This window comes from Schistocerca cancellata, chromosome 2, assembly GCF_023864275.1.
Source record: "Schistocerca cancellata isolate TAMUIC-IGC-003103 chromosome 2, iqSchCanc2.1, whole genome shotgun sequence".
Taxonomy (NCBI): domain Eukaryota; kingdom Metazoa; phylum Arthropoda; class Insecta; order Orthoptera; family Acrididae; genus Schistocerca; species Schistocerca cancellata.
The window spans coordinates 1110109272-1110134679 of NC_064627.1; the positions used below are offsets into that span (position 1 = coordinate 1110109272).

Genomic DNA, 25408 nt, shown 5'->3' on the forward strand with positions numbered 1-25408 from the left:
GTCCCAAAAGCATTACTAGGAGGGTGTCAATCCACGAATTCGTCGTGTGGCACATTATGACGACCTTCCAGGAACAGTGACTCTGCAATGCCGTTTGATATGGTGAAGTCCTTCTCAGGTGTATCCCTTACAAACGGACTGTAACACGAAAGATATCTATCGCATTTCAGTAACTCATACTTTCTGGGCGCAGGCGGCTCTGTGATTATGTCACTAACCTTGATGGTGGAGTAGCTGTCAAGTAGATATACCATATGTGTACATTTGACGGAGTTTTGTGTTATCCCAGAAGTGACGAAATAGCTTTTAATATGTGTGAACGAAAGTGACAGACAATCCATCCAGAAGATTGGTGCTTTAAATATCACACAGTTCACTTGTGCTGCTGAGGTCATCTAAGAGGGTGGCGGCAGGTAACACGGCTCATCGACCTTGTCGCTGCAGGGAACTACAGGCTAGGCCATGCCCAGGGTGCACGTGTAGAACTGGGGCTGGCAGTTGGTGTTGGAGGGGGTGGGGAGATGGGATGGGGAGAGGGCTGATAGGTAATGCTAGGCTGCCTAGATACGCACGTTCCTGGCTGTGCGGCTGTGGCAACTCTTGTAGTTGCGCTGTAGGTGGTCTCTCTGATTCTGGACATGTTCAAATCTGCTGCTCGTGTCATTGTTACAGTACACTTGCTTCCACTGCTCACCGGACAGTAGCTGCTGCTGCTGATCGAACCGTAGCTGCTGCTCCTGTTTTAGCGGTTTTGGCTGGTACTGTAATCATTGTGGCAATTGTTACATATCTGATATTCTATGTCGTAACTGCTGATGTAGCTGTTCCATGATACTTTCGTTGGAGTTACTACTTTGTAGGTACTTAACACGTCGTACACTTCACTTCGTGATAATAACTTTTAAATAAATAACTGATATCACTTGCACTATTATAGTCCTGTTTATTAGTTCGTGTAACGTGCATCTGGAAACCGCATTAACACCAGTGCTCGCACCACGGCAGGGGGAGGCATAGTGACAGCTGGAGAGAACAGTGTTCCCAGAGTTTGTCATTGCGACTTTGATGATCGATAGGTGTGGGGCGATCTGCGAACTGAAGTTGCTACAAATGTTTTTACATTATTGTGATTACTGCAGTAGATTTTTTAGAAATTCTGCATTCTTGTATTAATTGAATGAAACCATTCCACACCTCTGAAGGGCCTCCTTCATGATTAATCTATGCAAATACAAAATCGTAAATCTCCCAAAGTTCTTCACTGACGACTTTCAAATTTTGTCACAACACTGCATTCAAGTAAGTGCATGTTTTTAAATACCTACTAGAACACGAGTTACCTAACGTTACTGCTGGATATATTTCGTAAACCACATCAAATACTGACGAACCGATTCCACAGACCGAACGTGACGAGAGGAGCTAGTGTAATTGTTTAATACAAACCATACAAAAATGCACGGAAGTATGTTTTTTAACACAAACCTACGTTTATTTTAAATGGAACCACGTTAGTTTTGTTAGCACATCTGAACATATAAACAAATACGTAATCAGTGCCGTATGTTGCATTGTAAAATGTTAATTACATCCGGAGATATTGTAACCTAAAGTTGACGCTTGAAACCTCCGACGTTCAGTTGCGTGTTGTAACAAACACGGGCCACGGTCGGCGAGCAGCATCTGCAGGGACATGTTTACGATGACGACCGTGTTTACGAGTGTGGCTGTAGTGCACTGTTGTGGTTTGGTCTAGCTGTCGCAGTGTCCGTATGTAGCGCTTGCTGCTTTTGTTATTCTGCATTCGTCTCCGCACGCAGACCAACTGTAGTACACCGTGTTACCAGACGTCTGTGATAGTGTAGTGTTGTAGGAACTGTGACCATGGTGTATTCGAACTCTGAAAAGGTGGAGATGATACTCATCTATGGCGAGTGTCGACGAAATGCAGCTGAAGCCTGCAGGGTGTACGCAGAACGGTACCCGGACAGAGAGCATCCAACGTGCCGCACATTGCAAAACATCTACCGCCAACTGTATGCAACAGGTATGGTCGTAGCACGCAAACGGGTCCGTAACAGGCCCGTCACAGGAGAAGCGGGTGCAGTTGGTGTGTTAGCTGCTGTTGCCATGAACCCACACATGAGTACACAGGACATTGCGAGAGTCGGTGGACTGAGTCAAAGTAGTGTCATGCGCATACTGCATCGTCACCGCTTTGACCCGTTTCATGTGTCGCTACATCAGCAATTACATGGTGATGACTTTAATCATCGAGTGTAATTCTGTCAATGGGCATTAACAGAGAATGCGTTGCAGTTGTACCTCTTTACCGATGAAGAGGGTTTCACAAACCACGGGGCAGTGAATCTACGGAACATGCATTACTGGTCCGTGGACAATCCTCGCTGGCTCAGACAGGTAGAGCGACAGCGACCGTGGACTGTAAACGTATGGTGCGGAATCATTGGCGACCACCTCATTGGTCCTCACTTCATTGCAGGGGCCCAAACAGCTGCAACATACATCGCGTTTCTACAGAATGATATGCCAACGTTGCTCGAAAATGTCCCACTGGAAACGCATCGACGTATGTGGTATCAGCATGATGGTGCACTTGCACATTCCGCAATTAACACTAGGCTGACCCTTGACAGGATGTTCGACGGGCGTTTCATAGGACGTGGAGGACGCATAAATTGACCAGCCCGTTCTCCTGATCTTACACATCTGGACTTCTTTCTGTGGGGTACGTTAAAGGAGAATGTGTACCGTGATGTGCCTACAACCCCAGAGGATATGAAACACGTATTGCGGCAGCCTGCTGCGACATTACACCAGATGTACTGCTGCTTGTACGACATTCATTACGCCAGAGATTGCAATTGTGTGCAGCAAATGATGGCCACCACATTGAACATCTATTGGCCTGACATGTCGGGACACATTCTATTCCACTCCGTAATTGAAAACGGAAACCACGTGTGTACGTGTACCTCACCCCTCATGGTAACGTACATGTGCCGTTAGTGAAAAAGACCAATAAAAAGGTGTTAGCATGTGGACGTAATGTGCTATTCTAGTCTCTTCTGTACCTAAGGTCCATCACCGTTCCCTTTCGATCCCTACGTAATTCGGTGCTCTCCGACACACACGATCGAACAGCGGAGGAGTGGTACTCAAGCGTCAACTTCAGGTTCCAATATCTCCGGATGTAATTAACATTTTACAATGCAACAAACGGCACTGATTACGTATTTGTTTATATGTTCAGATGTGCTAACAAAACTAACAGGGGTTACATTTTAAAAAACGTAGGTTTGTGTTAAAAAACATACTTCCGTGCATTTTGTTATGGTTTGTATTAACCAGTTACACTATCCCCTCTCCTCACGTTCGGTCTGTGGAATCGGTTCGTCAGTATTTGATGTGGTTTACGAAATATATCCAGCGGTAACGTTAGGTGACTCACCCTGTATACTACGTGATCAGAAGTATACGGATACCCACAAAAACATATGTTTTTCATGTTAGGTGGATTGTGCTGCCACCTACTGCCAGGCACTCCATATCAGCGACCTTAGTAGTCATCAGATATCATGAGAGAGCAGAATGGGGCGCTCTGCGGAACTCACGGGCTTCGAACGTGGTCTTGTGATTGGGTGTCACTTATGTCATATGTCTGTACGCGAGATTTCCACACTCCTAAAGTTCCCTAGGTCCACTGTTGCCGATGCGATAATGAAGTGGAAACATGACGGAAGACGTACAGCACAAAAGTGTACAGGCCGACCACGTCTGTTGACTGACAGAAACCGCCGACAGTTGAAGCGGGTAGTAATGGGTAATAGGCAGACATCTATCCAGGCCATCACACAAGAATTCCAAACTGCATCAGATCCACTACAAGTACTATGACAGTTGGGCGGGAGGTGAGAAAACTTGGATTTCATGGTCGATTGGCTGCTCATAAACCACACATCACGCTGGTAAATGCCAAACGACGCCTCACTTGGTGTAAGGAGCGTTTACATTGGACGACTGAACAGTGGAAAAAACTTGTGTGAAGTTACGAATCACGGTACACAATGTGGCGATCCGATGTCATGGTGTCGGTATGCTGAATGACCGGTGAACGTCATCTGCCAGGGTGTGTAGTGCCAACAGTAAAATTCGGAGGCGGTGGTGCTACGGTGTGGTCGTATTTCTCATGGAGGGGGCTTGCACCCCTTGTTGTTTTGCGTGGCACTATCACAGCACAGGCCTACATTGATGTTTTAAGCGCCTTCATACTTCCTACTGTTGAAGAGCAATTCGGGGATGGCGATTGCATCTTTCAACACGATCGATCACCTGTTCATAATGCACGGCCGGTGGCGGAGTGGTTACACGACAATAACATCCCTGTAATGGACTGGCCTGCACAGAGTGCTGACCTGAATCCTATAGAACACCTTTGGGATGTTTTCGAAGGCCAACCTCGTGCGAGGCCTCGCCGTCCGACATCGATACCTCTCTTCAGCGCAGCACTCCATGAAGAATGGGCTGCCATTCCCCACGAAGCCTTCCAGCACCTGATTGAAGGTATGCCTGCGAGAGTGGAAGCTGTCACCGAGGCTAAGGGTGGACCAACACCATATTGAATTCCAGCATTACCGGTGGAGGGCGCCACGAACTTGTCATTTTCAACCAGGTGTCCGGATACTTTTGATCACATAGTGTATAACAGTGAATTGTTATCAGCAGCCAGGAAAGTTTTGCTTGTGGCTTATCGACTTATGGTTTGAATTCTGTAACAGAATCTGCATTTGCAGTGATAATAAACAATGCTCAAGCAAGAGGGAGGCGGGATGGTGGGAGAGGAGAGAGGGGTGCAACGAAATGGACATAGAAACCAAAAAGAAGGAGACAGTCAAAGAGAGGGAGCAGGTGGAGATGAAGGGAAAGGGATAGGAGAAGATGGACATATAAAGGGGGGAGATGGACACAGAGAGGAAGAGAGCCGGGGGACGAGAAGATGGACAGAGAAAGGGAGGAGGAGGTAATGCACAGAAAGAGGGGGAGGAGAGGGAGGTGGACAAAGATAAGGGCAGGAAAGAGGGACAGAGAGGGCAAAGGAGGAGATCAGGATGAAAATCAAATTCCCATATATATTATAAATGTGTGTTCTCTTTGCTTTCCATTTAACCAGAGTGACCCACAGAAACATGTCTGGGAACAGCTACTTATTTAATTGAAATAAAAAGTTTAGATAAGGAATGATCACATTTTTTGTGGAATTATTTGTCTAAAAGAAATAAAATAGATTAAAGTAACGTCTGAACTGCCCTTCAATGATACTCAGATTCATTTATAGTAAAAGGGGCTACGACCTTTTTGATTCAGAACATAATCTAAAACGTTTCGTTCTAATAAAGTTGAAAAGTTCACACTAACTGAAAGACTGAAATTTAAAATAAATAAATGTTTTTCCAATCTGTTATTTTTCTTGAACTGAAGTAAATGGATGTACCTCAGTCATAAGTGGCATTGAGAAGTGTATTTTTTATTTCTTGATGGTGGGCTACTTACAGGCACCTGTGTCCATTTTCAAATCATCCTTGCTGTAAGTGGGACAAATACAGGCGATAGCCCATGTACAGAATCTGCCTCTGCAGTAATCAAAGCGACATATAACAACAGCAAAATGCACCTCATGAAACGAACATTAAGCTGTCGCCTGTATTTGTCACACTTACAGAAAACGTGGTTTGAAAATGGGCTTGGGTGTCTGAAACCAGTCACCACGAAAAAATAAAAACTGTACTTCTCAGTGCCATTTATGACAGAGCTACAATTATTTGTTTCAATTGTAAGACAAGTTCTGGACCCATTTTTGCATGTTGCATGTTCGTGTTACTTTTCTTTTGGACGGATCATTTACCAAAATATTTACATTTTTTACTCTCAGTTCTTTTTTCAAGTTTTATTCAGAAAGCATGAAATATATTTAAATATCGCTCAGTATTCTATTATTACTAAGAGTGTACAGATCAAGAGAAAACAGAGAAGTTGCAGTTTATGTTGTAATTTGATATCTAACTTATTTCTTCCAACAAGAGATAAAGAATTCCACAAATTTTTATTGTAAAGTAGCTACATCTTGAAGAAAGGTACTGTTTGGTATTTCATTTAAGTAGCTAGTAGCTTCTGTTCATGAGATGTTTGAGATTTTCCATAATCACCCATTCCGTCTTAATTATGTTAATTACTTTCAAGCAATTAAATCTTTTTTTGCAAAGTTAGATTTCGTGTTGATCGTTTTGTCTATTTGTCCATTTCCCACTCCTCATTTGATTATGAAAATTTGGATAAAATTCTCTTGTGTACTTTGTGGGGAGTCTTTTTTTTTTGCTCCACACAAACATTTGTCCAATAAATATCTTCACAGTTACCCTCATTTCGACGTGTGCTATTATTTTTCTATATATATTAGCTTAAAAGATCACATTTAATAAATACAGCAACTTCTGCATGTGGGTAACAATACAAAAAAGAGAATTTACTTACTTACAAAGCCAGCCAACTTTCGAACATTGGTAACTGATAGTTTTCCACTTGACAGCAAGTAATCACAAAGGTAACCAACTGAGATGGCTAAAATCATTCGACAAACATGAGGGAGACCAGAGAAAAAGCCAACCTAAAGAAACAAAAAATATGCACTTAGATAACATCAGCATGTATATTAAGTTTGTATCAAAGATTATGATGTAAAACAGTAGCCAGTCCCCTAGAACTTTGTGAAATCATTTGGTTAAATCACAAAACAAAGAATCACATACAAATGGGGAAAATGAATTAACTATTAATGTATTTTGTATTGTATGCTCAAACTAAAATATTTAACACAATGATTGTAATTTCTGAAATATCTTCAGTGCTGAAAAGTGATGCTATTGCAATTGATGAACAAATAACATTAAGGAAATTTAGAAAAGAGAACAATCAAATAATTATTACAGTTTGAATTAAACTTCCTAAATTTAATGTGTTGATGTCACAGTGTGATATTAAGCTTTTTGCAAGACAGTGCAAGAATTTCTTTTGAAGTCCTCTTAACAGTATTTTCATGATTAGAGCAACGTTAATAAAGTTATAAAACAATTTCCTCTTTCACTCAGTCACATTTTGCTTAAGTACTTCTTCATTACCAAAATTCATAATAAACTTTCCTGACATTTTTATGACAAAAGCAAAATGTGTTAACACGTTTTTGTACTCATTTTCTCTTAAGGAGACATTGGTTGCAACAGAACATTGAATAAATAATTAAACATCTAAAATAAGCTGAATGTGTTATTCAACTTTCATCAGAATGAAAGTGCAAGATCTTACTTTTAGCTTAGTGTAGAATGTGTAAAAATTGTACGAAATATTAATAAAGTTGCCAGAAAAATATCTTAATTCCAGCACTTAAGTTTCACTTAAATTATCCAATTGGAATAGCTGAGTGTGCACAGCAGAACTAAAATTAAAAGCCAGCAGCCTGGGTTCAAGTTCTGCAGACAGTTTTAAATTATTAAAAATATTTTATGATGTGTATAACTGATTAAACAAATAACAGGCTTCATTTCACTAAAAACCTGGCAGTGAAGTAAATTCATCATCTCCCAAGTCACTTGCGAGGGAGGAACCAATAACTAGCAATGGTAAGTTTAAGCTTCAAATCAGTCTGACAGAAAACTCAGAGAGATTAATTACAACAGCAGTGCCTGCCAAAGGATCTTGATCTATAACAGTTAGCCTGTCAGAAATTTTCACTACTTATCTGGCTTTTATGTTTGATAATAATTCTTTAACCACATAAACAGTTAGTTACTTTGCAGTGAAACATAGTAAATATCAGCTTTTTTATGGGTATAACATAAAATGAAGAAGGGATAAAGCTTTTAGAATTACCTTCTGCACACTCCATCCGTGAACATTGCGGAAATATGTAGGTGCTTGTGTTAAAATAGTGAACATTCCCCATATACATCCCCACTGAGGCAATATAGTCACAATCAGTGGCCAGTTTGTAAGAATTTTAAACCATGGAATAGGAAGCTGCAACAGAAATTTGTATAACTGCATTGGAAATATAAGGAAGAATTATTAAATTACATATTAATCATGGCTTATAACAAAACAGCATCATTACTGGTTGAAACTTGTTGGTCTTTAATTAAATGTTTCCCTGGCCTATGAAATACATAAATAACTACACTAACAGTCCACACAAATCATAATTTTATAAGGTAAATTTTGGATAAATTCTGAAAATTTACAAACCGACTTTTTGTCATGTTGATTCTCAATTTAAAGTTCCACACCTTGGATTTTCCTCACAACTGTATAAAAAATATTACAAAAAATATGATACATAAATAGATGCTCACAAATTGAAAAGATGCAGTTTTAAAGTAAAATCGTTTTACATTAAATCAAACAAGGCTCAACTATCTATGATTTTGATTCTTACGATTTTTTAAAATTTTTTCATTGTAGCATTCTGCTATAAGCATTCATGTGAATTACAGTAATTGTTGACTCATTGCTTGATATCGTTGAATAACTAGTTTTTATTGTTTACTCTCACATTTGCACAGTATACGATACATCTTGCTGTCCTACTGAACTGCCACCTTCAGTGGTTTATTGGTTTCTCCATGCACTATTAAAACGTTACTGAAATATGTTACTGTCTTGGAACAATTTAGTAGATGATATCTGTCAAGTTTTATGACAACATTTTAAAATTTGAGATTTCAGTGTTGACTTTCTTTGATACCTTGGGCCTTCAGGTAGAATGGCTCATCAAATTGCACCCCAGTAATTTTGTGAGAATTCTTGTATTTTCCACTATGTACAACAAATGTTTGAAAATGGTATCACAGATACGACAAGGGCTGTATAAGAACAGCTTTCAAACGAAAAACATTTCACAAGGAATACTGTTGCCAAACTGGTCCAAAAATCGTTCCACCCATGGAACATCCGCCTGGCTTTTGATTGTATTGTAATGTGACAAATTAAGCGTTAAAGGAATAAGAACTTCTGAAGATTGATGAAAATTATGAAGCTCTATTGTATTGGTTGCAACCAATGCTACATCGTCATTTTCTCGAAAGGTATTAGTTGAACAGAACCGTAAGTTCCAGTATCCTTAATGTGTCTCATATTTTAATCGGGAACAATGACACGTCCTGAAATGTACAAACGTTATCTCCCATTGTGTGTAGTGTTTTGCACATCAGACAACTGAGCATATGCGAAGTAACTTCCAAGAACTGTAATGTTTGTAAATATATAATAGTAAACCTTACTGATCTGCTCATAATACTTTGGGCAATATGAGTCGACTTCTTCTTCATCTTATTCCTCGAATTTTCTCTTGACTAAAACAGTATCAGTGGAAATGTGGAGAGCATCATCTCCCTCTAGAAAAGGGTCTTTTGGTGGGTATTGTGCATTAGCGATAGCGTCTGACAAAGTTTACAGCAGCCCTATGAAAAGTTCAGATGCGTTGCTGTTCGTTTAAGGATGATTTCTGCTGATACCAAGAATCTAGTACGATGTTCTAGCTTGGTCTTTTGGAGCGTTTAACGTGTTTTGTGTTTGGATCTCTCCTTATCTTTATGTCACTTCCAAACGTTCTAGGATGCTGGGCTTTTACAGTTTTTATGTCCAGGAGAGTTATCTTCTGTCTTGTCCAGCAGATCATTAGGAGCGTATTGGTAGTCCTCACTAATATTTTCGAAATAACAAAAAAAATTATCTACATGGCTGCCTCAGTTTCATTCTTAAAAGAACTGGTTCTTTCCTCTCTTCACTATGGCCGAGTAGAAAGTTATGTAATGTATAAAAAGACGGATTGCTTATCTGTTGCTGTTAAGTCTGGAACAAGCGTAATATATTGTGGGATGTCTCATCCACAGTTATCATCAAGTCTTTAGCTAGTTTCTGTATATTCCCCACACTTTCATTTTCTGTGCATTGTACACAAAATTGCATTTATCCTTGCGAAGTCGGTTTAGATCAATCAGAAACAGCAATGTGATCATCTATCCACACAGAATATAGCTAGGCGGGTATAGATGAACATAACTGTTTGGCCTGGTCGCCTTATGGAACTCTTTTTACAAGAGCAACAACCAACTTGTCACTGACAAGTTCAGTGGACAAAATATTTGTTCCCCTCCGTAAAAGAGCACATTGGTCTATTTCAAGCAGTGTGGATGATTTAGCACTGGTGCCAGGTAGTCATATGATCCCCACCATCTACTTGCATCTTGGCAGTGAAGTGATATGTATGTGCCAGTCAGTTGTAGCCTATGGAATCAGCTCACTAAGATGGGCCAACAAAGATACATGACAGAATGGCAGAACGAAGATATCGTATTTGGACATGCCCAAGCCCACATGTTCAATGAAACTGTATATTTTGTTGGTGTATCAATGCCTACTGTATTAATTCATCAAACCAGCACACTATAAATCCTTATTTTTAATATAGAGCTCGCTACGTAGGTCTTGGGAATGACAATATTTGTAATTACTATTAACTGTCTGACATTCATAATTTCATTGTTTTAGCACATCACAAATGAAATTAGTGTTAAAGATCACACCACTTGGTAGCATAATATTATTATTATTTTATATAAAACTGCAGTTTCTGGAATATTTTGAAACCAGTATATATATATATATATATATATATATATATATATATATATATATATATATACAAAGACGCTGTAACTTACCAAACGAAAGCATTGGTATGTTGATAGAGACAATAAACACACAAACACACACACAAATTTCAAGCTTTTGCAACCCAAGGTTGCTTCATCAGGAAAGAGGGAACGAGAGGGAAGACGAAAGGATGTGTGTTTTAAGGGAGAGGGTAAGGAGTCATTCCAATCCCGGGAGCAGAAAGACTTACCATAGGGGGAAAAAAGGACAGGTATATACTCGCACACACACATATATCCATCCGCACATATACAGACACAGGCAGACATATGTAAATGCAAAGAGGTTGGGCAGAGATGTCAGTAGAGGCGGAAGTACAGAGGCAAAGATGTTGTTGAATGACAGTTGAGGTACGAGCGGCGGCAACTAGAAATTAGCGTAGGTTGAGGCCTGGTGGGTAACGGGAAGAGAGAATATATTGAAGGGCAAGTTCCCATCTCCGGAGTTCTGGAGTTCTTATAGGTTGGTGTCAGAACTCCGGAGATGGGAAATTCATAGTAATTTCTCAGTAAAAGTATTGTTACGAGACTCATAACAATATTTTTACCAGTAATGTAACAATAGTTTCCCATACCTAACTACCGAGCGAGGTGGCGCAGTGGTTAGCATACTGGATTCGCATTCGGGAGGACGACGGTTCAATCCCGCGTCTGGCCATCCTGATTTAGGTTTCCGTGATTTCCCTGAATCGCTCCAGCAAATGCCGGGATGATTCCTTTGAAAGGGCACGGCCGACTTCCTTCCCCGTCCTTCCCTAATCTGATGACACCGATGACCTCGTAATACGAGTTAGATATGGAAAACTATTGATGCATATATCTCCGATAATAGTGACTTTCGAGAAGATTCCTGAAAACGCATAGTTACTGCATAGGTTCTCTATCGAATGCACCAGAAAGGAACGGAATCGACAATAAAAGTTCCATACACATAAATTGCCAGGTGACGTCATCATGACACATTGGAAAAGAGCTGTTTTTATTCCATCACTGGACCGTGTTACGGCTGACATGAGAGAACGTTCTGCTGAAGAAAATATTTATCATTTAAAATTCAACATACTTTTGCCCTCACGACCATTGAAACCTGACGGTAATGATCTGGCACATGAACTGAATCAGTGCTTAACTGAACTACCGTTCTTTGAAGAAGAATCACACTTTTGTGATTAAAAAGAAACTAATGGGAGAGATTCTTCAATACAAGCAAACGAGCATAAACGTCCTTCATGATCGTGATTATATTATGCAAGCGTTGTCTATTTGTCCTAGATCTGACTATCCTACTTTGCACACTCTGTACATAAAATTTGCTTGTCTACCTGCATCCATGCTACAGTAGAAAGACGTTTTTCAACACTGCGGCGTACAAAGACATGACTTGAGGTCGACAATGAAGTAGGATCGACTTAATGGCTTAGCTCTGTTGAAAACACACCCTGACATTGATTGTCCTATTGACGATAGAATTAACCAATTTGACAGAAAGAATGGGCGCACAGAATTCATCATTGAAGGAAGAGAACCACAATCATAACTTTTCTATGCCATAAGATGGCATTGTCTTGTATATGTGTGATGATGATGATGGGGTCCCATACTCCGAGGAGCGTAGGGGACGATGCGGGAGGCCCGCACCGCTGACTAGGCATGGTCCCATCGGAGGTGGTTTGCCACTGCCTTCCTCCGACCGTAAGGGGATGAATGACGAGGATGAAGACGACACAACACCCAGTCATCTCGAGGCAGTGAAAATCCCTGACCCCGCCGGCAATCGAATCCGGGACCCCCTGCCCGGGAAGCGAGAACGCTAGCGCAAGACCACGAGCTGCGAACTGTATATGTGTATAGTCAGTTTAAATAAAACTTCCTTAAACTTTGCATGTGACTTGATTGTTTGTTATTACTGTAAAAGTAAAGGTAGCTCAAGGTATGGCTCAAATGGCTCTGAGCACCAAGGGACTTGACTTCCGAGGTCATCAGTCCCCTAGAACTTAGAACTACTTAAACCTAACTAACCTAAGGACATCACACACATCCATACCCGAGGCAAGATTCGAACCTGCAACCGAAGCGGTCTCGCGGTTCCAGACTGTAACGCCTAGAACCGCTCGGCCACCACGGCCGGCCTACCTCAAAGTATTCAAGGTATCTTTAGCGCCCCTCCTTGAGGTTTTTCTGTATCCACCACTGGCAACAAGTAAGTGACATGACAGCTGAATTTCTCTCTTAACAAATTCAAAAACCGTGTTTTATCAGAAGAAGAACGACGATTCCCAAACACGATATGCGAAAGTAAGGCGAGATCATTAGAAGTTCCGACTGTCGGAAGAGGCGAAACACAATAAACAAAACGGGGCGGAAGAGTTCAAAGTGGACAAGGCCGTAGCAACAGGCAGCATGATAACAGTCAAGGCAACTACGAAAAGACATAAGACAGTGTTCCAAGATGTTTTCGTTGTCAAGAGCACGGATATAGCGGAAAATATTGAGTACGATTTGGTGGTCATGCTTCAACCGGACAGCAAGCGAGCCATAAACAGAAGGCTGCAGAACACACAAACTGCTTTAAAAAGTACGATACTGAGAGCGAAACACAATGACACCAAATGTCATCTCGCAGATAAATTAAGTGCAACCATACTGGAAACTGTTGCGCATTATTATGTGTGGTTTCTGGACGGTGGAGCAACAGACTACATGACTTTCCAACGTGAAAAATTCGTCACTGTCACCGAATTTGAATTCCGTAAAAGTGGATGATATTTGCAAAGCACTGGTTTCTACATTGCGAGCATGTATCTATCAGTTGGATGTGGAGGATAAACAATCGAGTGGCAAAATACAATGTATATTGCAGACATAATGTGCCGTACATCAGTCCCTCGGGCGACGAATAAGGGGTGATGGTGTCTAACAAAAGTTGAAGCTACGAGTATAATCAAGAAACAAAGCGGATAAATAATTGCGAATGCTTCAAAGATTCGTAATCTGTTCTACTGCAGTGAACACAACTCCAATATCTCGATGCGTGGACATGGCCCTGCAGTAATTCTTATCACTAGTCGGGAAATGGATTTACGGCTTCGAAGGCTAGGCCACATTTACATTGATAAAACTAAAAAACAGGTCAACTGTAGTAGATTAACTCCCGAAGAGTCGGACGATCGGATAAATCAGTTGTGCAGTGTGCGCACTGAGTGCAATATGAAAGGCAAGACCTTCCCCAGATAGAGTGAAAATAGGACAAATGAACCTCTGACACGGCGATGTAATGTGTGTCTCTGGCCCACAACCACTTGGTGGATCGAAATAGTAGATTGCTACATGAGTTTGTAGCGTTTTTGTTTGGCATGTTGGTATCCCGATTGCTTTAGGTTCACTTATATATTGTCATTGTTTATTTGTATTTCACTGTTAATGTTTCAGTTCACACATTGTCACCGAGCGAGGTGGCGCAGTGGTTAGCACACTGGACTCGCATTCGGGAGGATGACGGTTCAATCCCGTCTCCGGCCATCCTGATTTAGGTTTTCCGTGATTTCCCTAAATCGTTTCAGGCAAATGCCGGGATGGTTCCTTTGAAAGGGCACGGCCGATTTCCTTCCCAATCCTTCCCTACCCCGAGCTTGCGCTCCGTCTCTAATGACATCGTTGTCGACGGGACGTTAAACACTAACCACCACCACCACACATTGTCATTTTGTCATTTGAGGATAGTGAGTGGTGCTATGGATGCTAGAAAATGGAGTGCCAAGTGGAGAAATCGGAACAGTTCCGACATATTCTTCTGTTTGAGTTCAATAGAGGTGCGACAGCAGCGGAGGAAGCCAGAACCTTTTACGCTCTGTATGTCTATAGTGCCACCGGATGAAGCAGGGAAAAATGGTTTTGTCGTTGTTTGGAGTATATCGTTTTGACATTACTTATTCTCCACATACAGGAAGACCTATGGGGTTTGATGAAGATCGTTTACATGCATTAATCCACAATGATCCACATCAGTATACTCGAGAATTGGCAAATGTGACGAACTGTGGTCATTTCACCATCGTGCGACATTACCCTGCAATGAGGAAGGTTAAAAAATCGTGTGGGTAGATATCGCATGCTCTAAGCCAAAATCGCAAAAATCAGCGGGTATGTGCATCTCTACTTGTTCGCCATCAGATAGCTCGTGAACAACAGCGACAATTCCTATCGACATGTCGTTACTAGCGACGAGAAATGGTGTCCTTACGATAACATAAGGAAAAGAAAGGAACGGCTGAGCCAAACAAAGCAGTAACTACCTGTACTAAGACCTGCATGCATCCACAAAAGTTATCCACCTGGTGGGACAGCGCTGGTGTGGTATACTATGAATTGGGAAGGAGCGCCTGGTCCCCAGCACGAATCAGCCTGGTGGACTTGGGTCGAGATCCGGTGAGCCGGCCAGTCTGTGGACGGTTTTCAGGCGGTTTTCCATGTGCCTTAGCGAATGCGGGCTGGTTCCCCTTATTCCGCCTCAGCTACACTATGTTGGCGATTGCTGCACAAACAAGTTCTCCACGTACGCGTACACCACCATTACTCTACCACACAAACATAGGGGTTACACTCGCCTGATGTGAGACGTTCCCTGGGGGGGGGGGGGGGGGGGGGAGGGGGCGGGGGGGTTCCACCGGGGCCGAACCGCACAATAATCCTGAAAGAGTGGTTCGGTGTGGGGCGGCGGAGGGTTGGACTGCAGTAGTCGTCGTGGGGTTGTGGACCACTGCAGATGCGGTGGGGACGAAGCCTCTCGGTCATTTCTAGGCCCACATACAGGGTATTTCAAAAATGACTGGTATATTTGAAACGGCAATATAAACTAAACGGGCAGCGATAGAAATACACCGTTTGTTGCAATATGCTTGGGACAACAGTACTTTTCAGGCAGACAAACTTTCGAAATTACAGTAGTTACAATTTTCAACAACAGATGGCGCTGCGGTCTGGGATACACTATAGTACGATATTTTCCACATATCCACCATGCGTAGCAATAATATGGCGTAGTCTCTGAATGAAATTACCCGAAACCTTTGACAACGTGTCTGGCGGAATGGCTTCACATGCAGATGAGATGTACTGCTTCAGTTGTTCAATTGTTTCTGGATTCCCGCGGTACACCTGGTCTTTCAAGTGTCCCCACAGAAAGAAGTCACAGGGGTTCATGTCTGGCGAATAGGGAGGCCAATCCACGCCGCCTCTTGTATGTTTCGGATAGCCCAAATCAATCACACGATCATCGAAATATTCATTCAGGAAATTAAAGACGTCGGCCGTGCGATGTGGCCGGGCACCATCTTGCATAAACCACGAGGTGTTCGCAGTGTCGTCTAAGGCAGTTTGTACCGCCACAAATTCACGAAGAATGTCCAGATAGCGTGATGCAGTAATCGTTTCGGATCTGAAAAATGGGCCAATAATTCCTTTGGAAGAAATGGCGGCCCAGACCAGTACTTTTTGAGGATGCAGGGACGATGGGACTGCAACATGGGGCTTTTTGGTTCCCCATATGCGCCAGTTCTGTTTATTGACGAAGCTGTCCAGGTAAAAATAAGCTTCGTCAGTAAACCAAATGCTGCCCACATGCATATCGCCGTCATCAATCCTGTGCACTATATCGCTAGCGAATGTCTCTCGTGCAGCAATGGTAGCGGCGCTGAGGGGTTGCCGCGTTTGAATTTTGTATGGATAGAGGTGTAAACTCTGGCGCATGAGACGATACGTGGACGTTGGCGTCATTTGGACCGCAGCTGCAACACAGTGAACGGAAACCCGAGGCCGCTGTCGGATCACCTGCTGCACTAGCTGCGCGTTGCCCTCTGTGGTTGCCGTACACGGTCGCCCTACCTTTCCAGCACGTTCATCCGTCACGTTCCCAGTCCGTTGAAATTCTTCAAACAGATCCTTTATTGTATCGCTTTTCGGTCCTTTGGTTACATTAAACCTCCGTTGAAAACTTCGTCTTGTTGCAACAACACTGTGTTCTAGGTGGTGGAATTCCAACACCAGAAATATCCTCTGTTCTAAGGAATAAACCATGTTGTCTACAGCACACTTGCACGTTGTGAACAGCACACGCTTACAGCAGAAAGACGACGTACAGAATGGCGCACCCACAGACTGCGTTGTCTTCTATATATTTCACATCACTTGCAGCGCCATCTGTTGTTGAAAATTGTAACTACTGTAATTTCGAAAGTTTGTCCGTCTGAAAATGTACTTTTGTCCCAAGCATATTGCAACAAACGGTGTATTTCTATCGCTGCTCGTTTAGTTTTTATTGCCGTTTCAAATATACCGGTCATTTTTGAAACACCCTGTACAATGCAATACTATGAATTGCTTCCCCGATATGCAACCATCACTGTTGACATTTGTTGTCAACAACTGAGACGTCTTGCAGACACAATCCCAGAACAACAACCAGGAACTGCGTGAAGTGATTCTACTTCACGATAACGCCCACCCGCTCTCTATCGAACAACCTTAGAGGAACTCCCATTCCAGATGAAAATATTCTCCGAATATGACTCGACGAGTTCTTCGCCTTAAAACTGTGTGATTTCTACAATCGCAGAATCGAAAAGCTATCCAGCGTTGGTAGACTGTTGTAAATTCTGAAGGAGAATATATTATTTATGACTAAAGTATCTGTTATGAGTATCTGTTGTGTTCATTCAACTTGAAACGTCCCCTTAGAACAATTTATACAAGACTGTGCTTAACCTGACACACAATATTTTTAGCGCAACGCAATCTGACTTTCAAAAATCCCTACAATAGAATGGCCCTGACTAACATTAATCTATACCTTTCACAAATCACTTACCTCACCAAAAATCTCCGTTACTCGAACTACTGCAATACGGCGAGCGCCACTACTGCCAGCTAAATAAAAGATTCAAACTACTGATAGGCATAGTTTGCAATTGAAAGATGATAATAGAGAACAAACAATGTATTTACCTTAACAGTCATAATATATATAATTTCAAAACTCCGCCATCTCTCTCCTCACATCCACCACTGCTGGCGGCTCACCTCTTAACTGCGCAACGCTACGCGCTGTTCACACCCAGCTGCCCAACACTACAATGGCAGACAACAATGCTAACTAGCCACAGACTGCACACAGCACAGCCAGTGATTTTCATACAGAGCGCTACGTAACGTTGCCAATAAGAAAATATAAACAGCCTACTTACAAACTTACGGAAAAACGCTACGAACTTACGCACCATCCCAATATGTAATACATTCGTCGATAATTACTCGATGTATACGGTATTATATTTACTATAAGTCAAATGTGAAGAGTTTCTGTCATCGTCGAATACAAAGCGTACCGGTATGTTCAAAATTTTCAATGGAAAATGAGTGTTACGTTCGGACAATGGGTGTGAATATATGAACAAAAAATTCAGAGAACATCTGTGATAAGAAGGAATTTAGAAGCAGCTGACCACTCTTGGCAAACGATTTGCAGAACAGTTCAACTAAACCGTCTCAAATATTGTGTGAAGTACGCTTTTGGGGAGTGGAATTTCACACAAAATTTCTGACGCAAGGCAATATAAATGGCAAATTACTTTCAAAATAGAGATCTGACAGCAACAAACGGTGTAGGAAATCCCTACAAGCGATGGAATGGATGAGACTAAATATTAATCATCTGTGATTATTTGGATTTCGTGTAGGGGCAGAAAAGTAAAAGCGACGTAGCAGATTTGAACAAAAAGGAGAATCTCATGTAATGGTTGCATATTCGGAAATCATAAAAGCCTACAGACTGTGCAGTCCAGAAACAGGAAATATAACGACTGCATCAAATGCTGAATTTCATCAAAATACCTTACCAGCAAAATTGGACAGACATGTTACGAAAGTGGTTGATCAGGAGCGTACACTCATCACAGATGAAGGAGCATTACAGGATGTTGATATTAAGGGAACAGGATGTAAGGGATCCACTGTTGCATACCAAAAAGTGTAAGGGATCCTGTCACTTACTAAAAGATAAGCATAAATTTTATTCGCGCAGGTAGAGGACAGGCCAAGAATAGAGTGCGCCCAGCGAGTGTTGTTGTCGAGATGTGGTCAGGTCAGTAGTCGGTGCTGGTTGTAGCGGCATAGTGAGAATCGGCTGTGAGTGTGTCCCCGTAGCCGTGCCGTGGGTTGACCTCCGCTCCCCCCCCCCCCCCCCCCCACACACACACACTTCCCCCAACACTCAGCTCCAAAACACGAATTGCACTGAACTCTGTGACAAGTGTTTTTATTTAGAAGTGGTTATCAATACGGAGTACCGAAATTACGCGTTCGCTTCTATAGCTCCGGCCACTGGATTGTAATGAGGGTAACGTGCGCTAATTTTTACAACAGCCTCAATATACACTCCTGGAAATTGAAATAAGAACACCGTGAATTCATTGTCCCAGGAACGGGAAACTTTATTGACACATTCCTGGGGTCAGATACATCACATGATCACACTGACAGAACCACAGGCACATAGACACAGGCAACAGAGCATGCACAATGTCGGCACTAGTACAGTGTATATCCACCTTTCGCAGCAATGCAGGCTGCTATTCTCCCATGGAGACGATCGTAGAGATGCTGGATGTAGTCCTGTGGAACAGCTTGCCATGCCATTTCCACCTGGCGCCTCAGTTGGACCGGCGTTCGTGCTGGACGTGCAGACCGCGTGATACGACGCTTCATCCAGTCCCAAACATGCTCAATGGGGGACAGATCCGGAGATCTTGCTGGCCAGGGTAGTTGACTTACACCTTCTAGAGCACGTTGGGTGGCACGGGATACATGCGGACGTGCATTTTCCTGTTGGAACAGTAAGTTCCCTTGCCGGTCTAGGAATGGTAGAACGATGGGTTCGATGACGGTTTGGATGTACCGTGCACTATTCAGTGTCCCCTCGACCATCATCAGTGGTGTACGGCCAGTGTAGGAGATCGCTCCCCACACCATGATGCCGGGTGTTGGCCCTGTGTGCCTCGGTCGTATGCAGTCCTGATTGTGGCGCTCACCTGCACGGCGCCAAACACGCATACGACCATCATTGGCGCCAAGGCAGAAGCGACTCTCATCGCTGAAGACGACACGTCTCCATTCGTCCCTCCATTCACGCCTGTCGCGACACCACTGGAGGCGGGCTGCACGATGTTGGGGCGTGAGCGGAAGACGGCCTAACGGTGTGCGGGACCGTATCCCAGCTTCATGGAGACGGTTGCGAATGGTCCTCGCCAATACCCCAGGAGCAACAGTGTCCCTAATATGCTGGGAAGTGGCGGCCCCCTACGGCACTGCGTAGGATCCTACGGTCTTGGCGTGCATCCGTGCGTCGCTGCGGTCCGGTCCCAGGTCGACGGGCACGTGCACCTTCCGCCGACCACTGGCGACAACATCGATGTACTGTGGAGACCTCACGCCCCACGTGTTGAGCAATTCGGCGGTACGTCCACCCGGCCTCCCGCATGCCCACTATACGCCCTCGCTCAAAGTCCGTCAACTGCACATACGGTTCACGTCCACGCTGTCGCGGCATGCTACCAGTGTTAAAGACTGCGATGGAGCTCCGTACGCCACGGCAAACTGGCTGACACTGACGGCGGCGGTGCACAAATGCTGCGCAGCTAGCGCCATTCGACGGCCAACACCGCGGTTCCTGGTGTGTCCGCTGTGCCGTGCGTGTGATCATTGCTTGTACAGCCCTCTCGCAGTGTCCGGAGCAAGTATGGTGGGTCTGACACACCGGTGTCAATGTGTTCTTTTTTCCATTTCCAGGAGTGTATTTGACCCGTCTCGAACTTAGCCATGAATAGAAATGTCGACAATAATAGTGACGGTCTCCTATTTTGTTTAACGAGAGTATATAACTTTGCTTTGAAGAAACTTTCGCGATCTTGATTAATATAATACCTCTATTCTTTGATTATCGCATTACTGAGCAGCCACAATGTGAGGGAAACAACTCCCTCAGTTAGTTATCAAACCGATTAACATTTTTTCATTAAGTCACATTTATTTTTTGTAATAAAAAGGTTACTTTGCTATGTTGTTCTACTGCTAACAATACCATAAATTTAATCTGGGGTGTTTAAAGGAGCAGCACCCGACATCGAGCAAAGAGAGGATTTGGAAACAAGCATGGCTTCCGATCACAACATAGAGAAAGAGACTGGAGGTGGGGATGAGACGGCTAAGAACGATTACTCCACAACAGATGTTAACTACTGTGAACTACAAGAACCAGATCGGGTTGACGGAGGAGATATAGAAGATCCAAAGAAGAGCGGCGCGTTTCGTCACAGGGTTATTTGGTAACCGTGATAGCGTTACGGAGATGTTTAGCAAACTCAAGTGGCAGACTCTGCAAGAGAGGCGCTCTGCATCACGGTGTAGCTTGCTCGCCAGGTTTCGAGAGGGTGCGTTTCTGGATGAGGTATCGAATATATTGCTTCCCCCTACTTATACCTCCCGAGGATATCACGAATGTAAAATTAGAGAGATTCGAGCACGCACGGAGGCTTCCAGACAGTCGTTCTTCCTGCGAACCGTACGCGACTGGAACAGGAAAGGGAGGTAATGACAGTTGCCCTCCGCCACACACCGTTGGGTAGCTTGCGGAGTATAAATGTAGATGTAGATGTAGAACCTACAATAAACGAAAATGGCAGAACAAGTCAAACAACTGAAATGGCTGACGGACTACAAGAAAAATTTAAAGATAAAGGTGTGTGCAGCTGAAAAGGAGAACACACAAAGAAAAAAAGATGCACGAAGCATACAGGAAGTCATGCCAGCTGACGATAAAAACAAATCGCAAGAAACAACGTCAAAAGAAATAGGGAAACTAATGTGAAACCGCATCTGGACATTTGTACTACATACCAAAACACAAAGACGATATGAACAAAATGGGTTTTCGAGCTTAAATGAGACGAAAATGGAAGGATTCCCAGACACAGAGCATGAGTACTAGCTTTCGGTAATGAGCGAAGACCAGGAATTGATTTTGACAAATATTACAGTCCAGCTGTAAGAATGAATATCATGCGACTACTTACAGGAGTACCAGTTGAGCGAGACTGGAAATTCATAATTTGATGTTGCAGCGGCATATTTGATGGCTGACGTGAAAGATGAAGTCTATGTGAAATTTCCCATTGAGTTCACAGACGCTACTGACAAATTATGCCACAGACAAATTACGAAGAAAATTCAATGGCATACCAGATCAAGAGGAACTGAACAATGGTGATTGGATCTGCTGACTTGAAAAGTGCATCTATATGTTGCATCAGTCCGGCAAAATAAGAATTGAAACACTCAATGTAATGACAAGCTGCCTATTGGCTTCTGTCTCGGGTTTTTCGGCCGACATTCATCTGATGATTTTAGTGACGTTTCGCCAGCACGAGTGGCTGGAATTGTTAAAGCTTCACCCTCCATTGCCGGTGGTGAACTGGAGCCGAGCTCGCGGCCGCTGACTATATGTACCTGGCGCGCATACGTTCGAGGGTTTCTCCGCGGTCATTTCCGGTGCGGTTCTCCTCTTGCTACCTGCGACGGTCGTTAGCTGCAGTACGGGAAGCCAGGATCCGTTTACCTTAAGGCTTTCCTCTCCCTTGTTGAAGCTGTTTGCGTGTTTTTGTATTTCTACAGCGTCTCTGAACAAGCGCGTGTGATAGTGCTTCTCTACAGCCAGAACTTCCGTGTCAGCGAATTTTATTACGTGGTCGGTCTCACTCAGTGTGTGCCCTGCCACGGCCGATTTCTCCACCTGCCCCAGCCTGCAATGTCGCTTACGTTCTTTGATCCTGGTGTTGATTGATCGTCCAGTCATTCCGACATAAACTTTTCTGCATGCGCATGGTATACGGTATATTCCCGACATTGCAAGTGGGTCCCTTTTCTCCTTTGCCGATCTAAGACACTCTTTGATCTTCCTTGTCGTTTTGAAAATTGTCTTTATGCCATGTTTGCGCAATATACGGCCGATTCTGTCTGTCACTCTGGGAATTTATGGCAGAAAGGCCGTACCCGACATTTCTTTTTCTGATTCCTTACTTCTCCGAGTGTTTGGCTCTGTTATACTTCTAATTTAATTTGTGGAGTACTCATTGCTCCTCAGAACAATTTGCAGGTGTTGCATTTCGCGTGTGAGGTGCTGCGGCTCACATATTCGTCCTGCTCGCGTTACGAGCGTATTAATCATGCCTCTTTTCTGGCTTGGGTGGTGGTTTGATAGTTTGTGCAGGTGACGGTCCGTGTGTGTCGATTTTCTATACACGCTGTGTCCCACGTTTTCGCCATCGCTTGTAACCAGCACATTTAGGAATGGCAATTTTTTGTCCTTTTCTACCTCCATGGTCAATTTTACGTTTGTATGGAGGCTGTTCAAGTGTCTTAGGAAGTCAGCGAGCTATTCTTCACTATGGCTCCACACAACGAAAGTATCATGGACGTATCTATACCACACCTTAGGTTTGCAAGTCGCAAAGTCCAGTGCCTGTGCTTCGAATTGTTCCATAAAGAAACTGGCCACCACTGGACTAAGAGGACTACCCATGGAGACGCCTTCCAGCTGTTCGTAGAAATCACCATTCCACTTGAAAAAGCTCGTGGTGAGACATGCATGGAAGAGCTTTGTGATGTCTTGCGGGAAAATGGAACCGATGTGCTTCAGAGCGTCACTGAGTGGCACTTTCGTAAACAAATAAACAACATTAAAGCTGATCAGGATGTCGTTTGGTGCAAGTTTCAGTTTCTTCAGCTTCTCAATGAAACGTCCTGAGTGCTTTATGTATGTGTCGTTCTTCCCCACTTGTGGCTGGAGCAGAAAGGCCAAGTGTTTTGCCAGTTTATACGACGGTGAGCCAGGAGTGCTAACAATCGGGTCTTAGTGGAACGTTGTTCTTATGGATCTTGGGTAATCCATACAGCCGAGGCGGTACGGCTTCTGTGTTGCGCAGTTTCTCTGTATGTCCGCCGGCAGAGAAGACGCCTTGAGTAATCGATTCGTATTCTGTGTGATACGCTGCGTCGGATCTGCGTTTAGTTGTCAGTCACGGAATTGTTTTAGATACGTTGGAAGCAATGTGGATAAAAGGGATGGAAGACAAGTGGTAGTAGGTAGGCAGTGGGAGTTCAGGTATAAAGAAGGTCACCAACGACATCACTGATGAGTCATTGGATTTCCCCACCCTCCTCCCCTTTCCCCTTTGACAAAGGCCAATTGCACTATATACAAAATGGGGGGGGGGGGAGGAATTGAAAAATAGCAGCGTTTTCCCCTCCCTACTATGATATAGAACTCTTGTCCTAGATATAAAATGGCACGAATTAAGAAATCTAAGATGTTGCATTGTTATGCTGGGGGAATTAGGTCACTTGTGCCAAGTACAGAATTCAAAATGGCCAGTGAGTTTTTCCCTGACATCACTGTGGAAGAAGGTCACTTGTGCTAAGTACAGAATTATCTGTAACACTGACACACCTCTAGGACATCAGAAGCTGAGGTGATAGGACAAAGGGAAGTAACTTGCCTGTAGAGGCCTCTAGGGCTGGCCGGCCGGTGTGGCCAAGCAGTTAAAGGCGCTACAGTCTGGAACCGTGTGACCGCTACGGTCGCAGGTTCGAATCCTGCCTCGGGCATGGATGTGTGTGATGTCCTTAGGTTAGTTAGGTTTAATTAGTTCTAAGTTCTAGGGGACTTATGACCTTAGCAGTTGAGTCCCATAGTGCTCAGAGAAACTTGAACCAACCTCTAGGGCTGTTTATAAAGTCAGGTCATTATGGAATTCCAACCTGCCTATCTTAAGCTAAGCAATTCCACCATGCATAAAAAACTGTTTATATTTGGCCAGCACATAGGTCATACAGCATCGTACGTTAAGGCCCAAACTGTAGACTGTGTAGTAGGAACAACAGCATCTTTATTTAAACAAACGCTGAGGGGATGGGGGTGGGGAAGGCCCTCCACGCTGCCTGCCCCTGCACCACCCCCTCCCCTATCTGCGAGCATCTGCACTGCTCTGCAGCAAAATGTGCTATGATTCACTACCTCTATAGAGTCAGCCATGACCACTACTTGCTCAGATGCCGGCCGTACACATAGGTCGCCAGCTGCAACAGGCTAGCCAGTCATCACTCTGGCTGCCAGCGTAGACACTGTGCCACTACCGTAGCGTTACCATTGCGCAACCACTACTATTAGCGTCAGGCTCTAACACAACTCCATGTAGGACTGTTATGTCACTCACAGAGTTGTGTACCGCACCACTCTGACCACCATCCTGCATATAAGGACTATTGGGGGCACCATGTGACATCACAGTAATTGCCACTCAGCACACGTACCTACCTTGGTCACATCCTGACAGCACAGCCATTGTATTATCAACTGGGGGCACTGACACCATGCTGTGCTGGTCAGGGTGTATGATTAAGCTGATAAGTATTTGTGCTCATGCATGACTGGAATCGCAAATGTGTCGTAGCCTGCCTTCCATTTGTGATGTTCGGTTTTACCTCATTTACAGGTAACCTAGCTCAAAATGCACTTACTAACG

The 25408-nt window shown here is 43.5% G+C and overlaps 1 protein-coding gene across 1 annotated transcript in view; it reads right to left on the reverse strand.

Annotated features, from left to right (window-relative positions):
• Window positions 1–25408, reverse strand: part of LOC126163130 (sialin-like) — a 156632-nt gene that overhangs the window by 21499 nt on the left and 109725 nt on the right. Inside the window, exons 6-7 of the mRNA XM_049920057.1 lie at window positions 7942–8088; window positions 6550–6682 (exon numbers count right to left, since the gene is read on the reverse strand). Of these exons, the coding sequence (XP_049776014.1) occupies window positions 6550–6682; window positions 7942–8088 (280 nt within the window). The remainder of the gene's footprint in view (window positions 1–6549; window positions 6683–7941; window positions 8089–25408) is intronic.